The sequence below is a fragment of the Cicer arietinum genome, chromosome 4 (genome assembly GCF_000331145.2).
Source record: "Cicer arietinum cultivar CDC Frontier isolate Library 1 chromosome 4, Cicar.CDCFrontier_v2.0, whole genome shotgun sequence".
Taxonomy (NCBI): Eukaryota; Viridiplantae; Streptophyta; class Magnoliopsida; order Fabales; family Fabaceae; genus Cicer; species Cicer arietinum.
In genome coordinates, this window is record NC_021163.2 from 48,092,296 (window position 1) to 48,098,469 (window position 6,174).

Sequence of the window (6,174 nt, forward strand, 5' to 3'; positions counted from 1 at the left end):
AAACATTTTTCCTTCTTTTATTAATGTAAATAATTTCTTGTTTTTTTGTTATTATTATTTTTGGGGTAAAAATAAATAAATAAATAAATAGTATGTATATAATTAATTATAGGGTAACCGTTTTAACGGATGTTGTAGGGTGATAATACTTTCTTTACTCGTAATCGACTCCCGAATCCAAATTTTTTGGTTCAAAAATCATTATTTTAGGTTTTATCTAATTTTTCCTTTAATAAAAATAAAATTGGTGGCGACTCCTTTTTTACGGACAAATAGGAGGCGGCAAAAATAATTGAAGAATTCAGAAATAAATAAAAAATGTATAGTTGAAAAACAATATGTAGTTTAGAAATTCTATTTTAAAATTATAAAAACTACCAAACCAATATATAAGAATATCAAATAAAAGCATTATAGTCAGAGCATCCATCAACAATGATGCAATTCTCATTTGGGTATCTATGTTACACATAATTCATTTATAATTTTTTAAAATTAAAATTTAATATGCACTCAAATCCTCTAATCTAGTGTCTCAAACAAAATTTACTAAATAAGTTACACCAATAATTTTTCATCGTTACATTTCAACAATAATTATTTATTTTAATACAAAAAATCTCCATGTGATGCATGTACATTTTCTAAAAGAATTAAGTTTTCAAAAAATAAGTTTATGTTTAAGTGACATCTATTGTGTGATAAACATCTTTTCTGAATTCGGGTCAAAACTTTTATAATATTTTTTCGTAAAAGAGTATCCAATAAAAATATATTTGATAGTACAAGGCTCAAATTTAATTCAAATCGCCATTTTTAATTCAAATATACTTATAATAAAAATAGAGAACAATTAAATTTATTCAATATATATTTAATTTAGAGGTAATTGTACAATAGAAAGAGAGTGAGGTCCACGACGTGAATATTGGAATGAATGAATCTAAAAGGTTTCAACGCTTTGATCTTATGCGTTAACAGAAAATGGAGATACAGCAATGGTTGAAGCTTAGATTCTCCTTCAAAAACGCAACCATTCTTGTCTGCTTCCTCAACATAATCACTGCAATCTTCTTGCTTCATGGATTTCTCACTTCTCCCTACACTCGCAACAAACTCTCCACTGCTAACTCTAACTCAGGCTAGCCCCCCCCTCTCTCTCTCGAATTTCGAGATTTTCTTCCCTTTTAGAGTTGAAATCGATTTTGGGTTTTTTATATTTTCGTTTATCGTGGATTAAAGTGAGGATTTTTAATTTTGGGGTGAAATTTGTGGCCTTTTGGCTTATTAGACTGAGGGATAAAGGGGGTTGAATTTGTTAGGTCTTATTATTATTTTGATTTTATTCCTTTTTATCAATTGTTTGATTGATTGTGATTAATGAGATTAATTTCGTTTTTCTTTTAATTTTTAGGTTTGGGGTGATTTGTGTCCTTTTTTTTTTCTCCAACTTCAATGCTAGTGAATTTTTGTATTTGGTGGTTTTTAGACCTTAGGATTATGAGTTACAGTTGGATTAAATGTTTAATTAATGTACTTATGTTAAAGCCAGAAGATAAATTCTGTTTAAATCAAATGAATTTTGATTACTAATTATTGGCAAATGGAATGGTTTTCATATTTTGTTTGCTTCTATTCAATGATAATATGCTGAGTGTTTTTCTCATATCTGCTAGTGTGTGGTCCTTAACTGATGAAGTTTGAACTAGTGGCTGATGTGTGTTTGGATTTGGATACTTTTGTGTTACTAGAGAGAACGGCACACAAAAACTTGACGTGCTTTATATAATTAATGCTGGGATTGTGATGTACTATAATTGATTTCTGTGCCTTCCATTCCACTCTTGTGATACAAAAGAAAATAGGAGAGAATAACACGAGAGGATCCAAATCCGGGTTTAGATCATAAGGCTACTATGAAGAGTCCCGCATTGGATATATATGTTCTGGAAATGTGTTTATATGTAGGAGGAATTCCTTTCCTTATACGCTGTTTTTGTAAGGGTTGAGTTAAGCATAACCCAGATTTTAAGATGGTACGGTATCCGTGCCTGTATAAGATTTGTTGGACCACCCTCTATCGGGCCACTTGGGTTACGTTCCAAATGTCCAATCTCCGGCGTGAGGAGCGTGTGTTAAGAGTCTCATATTTGGTAGGGGTTGAGTTAGACCCGACCTAATTTTAAGCGACCATAAGGATGATAAGGAAACATCTGTAACATACAACATATTTGTTACATTCTTTTCCTGTGCTGCAAGCAAATACACTTAGCTGCTGTGTACAAGCCACATCCTCTCCATTCCTTGCCTTTCATTTATCTGTTTGAAGTGTGGCAAAGCACAAGTCCATTGTCCACCTTTACCATGTGGTGAACTTTTATTTGTATTGAACTATGAAGCATGGAGACTACATGTATTTAACTCATAGCATGATTGGTTAAAGAGTCTTTTATACCATGTCAAGGAACCAATTATCTCAAAATCTTTATCTGTTTTGTACAGGATCAAGAATTGATTTTCATTTCTAACATAATTAAATTCACAGAAAGAAGAATGAAAACATTCTTTTTTTTAGCATTGGACTGTGAAAGCAACTTATAAATGACACTGATTCTACTTATGAAATGCGTGTAATAGACTAATATACTCTTTAAGTATTTGTTAAACTTGCTAGTGATACGTTTTGATTTTGAATTGCAGCTCAACTCAGTTACATTAAGGAATCTGAAGAGATTCGCCTTGCCATGCTACCTTTGGAGCTAATAAAAAGAGTGAGTTTCAAATTGGTTTATTTGTTCATATATTAATTATGACCCATGTTTGTCAATTGTTATACATGAATGACGGTCAAGATGTCAAAAGCTTAACCAAGAGAGGGAAAAATAAATTTTGTTGAAAGTAGTTCATACATTTTTCTGCAAATGATGATTAATTTGAGAAGTTCTGGAACAAACGTAAAACTGTCAGTCAGTTTTTCAGTTCATCCTCTAGTTGGAATACTTGGAGTGATTTTTCAAATTATTCACACACAAAGCCTTGCCAAATTTTAAGATGATATCAAAACCTATTATAGATCCGTTCTGTTACTTTTTCAATCGGGTCATGCTCCAAATTTCTTTAGGCGTGAGGGAGTGTATTGAGAGTTCCACATTGGATAGTGATATGACATTAATAGTTATAACTGGTGGGCGACATCTTACAAGTCTTTTTTGTAGGATTGAGTTAGGTCCAACTTAAATAACATGAAACCATCATTGATACGCCAAATCATTTCCATCATCATGTAATTAAGGACTCAATTATCCATTTGCTATATACTTCCTAGACATCACCGTAACTGTGTTGAGTATTGGATTTGAAAAGTGAAAACTAAGTATAATCTAGTCCTGTAAGCCTGTAACCAATAGCATCTTGGTAAGATAAGGTTTCCTTGCTCCGGCCCTCTCCTGAACCCTGCTATGGCAGGAGCTATATAGCACCCAATTTTCTTTTATGGATTTTTTTTGTTTGTGAATTTGAGTGTCTTCTCCTTCAGGTAAAAGAGATTGAGCAGGAAGGGTACACTGAACCTGAAACAGCCCAGAAGAAAGAGACGAAGCAAACAGCTGCAGTTGATCTGTCTAAAAGGTTAAAGGACTTCCGTTCCGTGAATGATGCTTCCAGTTTGAGAGGTTTTTTTCTTTCTTTTCACCCTACAAACCTTTCTTAATCATAACTCTTTTTATGTTCAAACACAAGCAACAACACACAGAAAATGTGCATTGCATGCTCATTGCTCCCCTTTTCCCAGAAAAGAATTTATTCAGGAAGTTTTTCCATTGAGTTGTAGTAATTATTTCAAGTTCATCAAATTTACAAACTGTAGTTATAAGTTGAACCGTAGCCATCTCAGGCAAGGATTTTTCATTAGTGTTGTTTGTAATAGGGTGATTAGTTGTGTTTATAGGATTAGCATGGACAAATTCTTCGTATGTTTGTACTTATTTATTTTTATTTTTTTTAATAATACTCAACTCTATGTGCAGTTGGAATAAATTTTGCCAATTTTACACTGTCCGCAGCCTAGGATCCTTTTCTTTGATTTAAAACCTATCAGCGTTGTTAAATAGCGGTGCTATAGCATAGAGGATTTTTGATGAATCCACTATGAAAACTGTGACGCTCTCATATAGTTTCGCTATTAGCGCAATAGCGGTCACTATGCCGGTGTCTGCTAAAGCTGATTTTATTGTATTCTAAAGCTGATACAAACAAAGCTTAAGTTATTATTTCACTATCTTCCACTTTTTCTTCTTTCTCTAAAGAATTTATTTATGCCAAATATCATGATGTCATTTAATCCATATAGCCTGTCTCAGCTAGTAGGAAGGGACTCTTATTGTTGCATATTGTTTTTTCTTCTAGAATTTTCTGTAAAAATATTTAAATTCTTCCAATTTCAAGTTGCTCAATTTGACCTCTGAATTCTGTATTGACATTGGTTTTTTATTGATGTTTGTGGTTCTCAGCTTTGGAGGAATGGCGTAAAAGGAAGATGGAGAGGGCAAGACAAAGACAATTGGAGAAAAATGGAACAACCTCCTCTTAACCTTGACTTTATATACTTTCTTATATACATGTATATTGCATAACATACATCATCATACCACTTTGGATCCGTCTCCTGCATAAAACAAAGGCAGGAGGGAGAGAGAGGATCCATATCTGCAAAGACATTATTCTTGGATACATAAATCGATTGTGATTGTTACCATATGACTGCCCTCGTGTTGTTTTTTCTTTTTTTAAAATATAAAATATAAAGAAATAATTTACCATCTATCTTATCTTCTATCTAATACATGTTTTTTAGAGATTCAATAAAAGTATCGCTATTATTTCATCGATAATCATTTGTTACATATCGAAACTATAAAAGTATAATAAATGAGTGTATGTTATTTTTTGTTAATTAAAAAAAAAACCACTTCTGTATAAGAGAACATTGGAGGAATTGATATTAACAAAAATTTAAATTCATGTCTCATATAAAAAGAAGAATCAAAAGAAAAAGAAAACATAATCATAGCTAAAGTTGCATAAAAAACTTATTAAAAAAAATTAACTAGCATAATAGTAGGATGTCAAAATACAAATAATTAGTGGTACTATTACTTTTCACAAAACAAGAAGAGTACATGAAAAAACAAGGATTACATAAATAAAATTAATAGTGTACAACAAACAACCTGTGCAAACTAACTAATAAACAGTACATAGTCTTCAATTTGAGCATGATATATGCCACTCAATATACTCTTTTGAAGACTCTTTTTGACTCAACAATAGATAATAAAGATTATAGTGTTAAATAGTGTTCATAAGACCTGTACTATATTCTTAGTATTACACAAAAGAGCATAACATTGTACTAGTATCTAACATAAAGTTTAGAACAAGTGACTAATTAATTAATTAATTATAATCTCCAGGACCAGAATTAAGGGGACTAGGAGGTGGAGGCTTTGGAAGGAATGGCATAAGAGGAGTTTCATGTTCAATAGGTCCTGCTTTAACATTCTTTGCTGCACCTGGTGATAGATCAATTGGATTATAATCTTCAAGAGTCGCATGATTGCTAATATCACCCGTTTCGATGCTACTAATGCCAACATTTTCCTGAAAATTCAAGGAAAGGAACACTTATAAAATACACAATTCAACTTCAAAAGGTTATTTTGGCCACCTTGTAATAAAATTAGGTATACATTTAGTATCATAGTGAATTTGTCAATATCATATTGAACTACGGTGATTTTATAAAAACCACAGCTTGTAGTTTTACAAAATCATGTGATATTGATTCTGATGTGATATTTGATTGTTTTGAAAAACATGCCTACCTTCAATTTCTTGCTTGCAGCAATTGGTGTTGTTTTATCACCACATTTGGTACCGATCAAATCTGAGGTGAAAATACAAATTCACATAATTAAGATTACGAACAATAGAGCATGTGATATACTAAAACCTAATATATTTAGATGGATCTACAAGAATATGAAGAAAAATGGTACAAAGTGGCAAGGCAATTAAGCATGCAATTTAATTAATTCATGCAATATATAGATTGACTCATTGAATTACACTGCACATTATGAAATGTGTTAGAAGCTAAGAGGAACTAATCATCAA

The 6,174-nt window shown here is 31.7% G+C and overlaps 1 protein-coding gene across 1 annotated transcript; it reads left to right on the forward strand.

Moving 5' to 3' along the window:
- Positions 1-884: 884 nt before the first annotated feature.
- Positions 885-4,819, forward strand: LOC101514462 (uncharacterized). Its single transcript, XM_004497760.4, has 4 exons — positions 885-1,141; positions 2,701-2,771; positions 3,536-3,671; positions 4,509-4,819. Exons 1-4 carry the CDS (start codon positions 985-987, stop codon positions 4,586-4,588), a joined length of 444 nt encoding a protein of 147 aa, XP_004497817.1. The 5' UTR covers positions 885-984; the 3' UTR covers positions 4,589-4,819.
- The last annotated feature ends 1,355 nt before the right edge of the window (positions 4,820-6,174 follow it).

Coding starts and splice junctions, on each gene's coding strand:
- LOC101514462 (XM_004497760.4), top strand. CDS start 985: ATGGAGATACAGCAATGGTTGAAGCTTAGATTCTCCTTCAAAAACGCA. Junction 1,142..2,700: donor CACTGCTAACTCTAACTCAG/GCTAGCCCCCCC, acceptor TTTGAATTGCAG/CTCAACTCAGTTACATTAAG. Junction 2,772..3,535: donor CTTTGGAGCTAATAAAAAGA/GTGAGTTTCAAA, acceptor CTTCTCCTTCAG/GTAAAAGAGATTGAGCAGGA.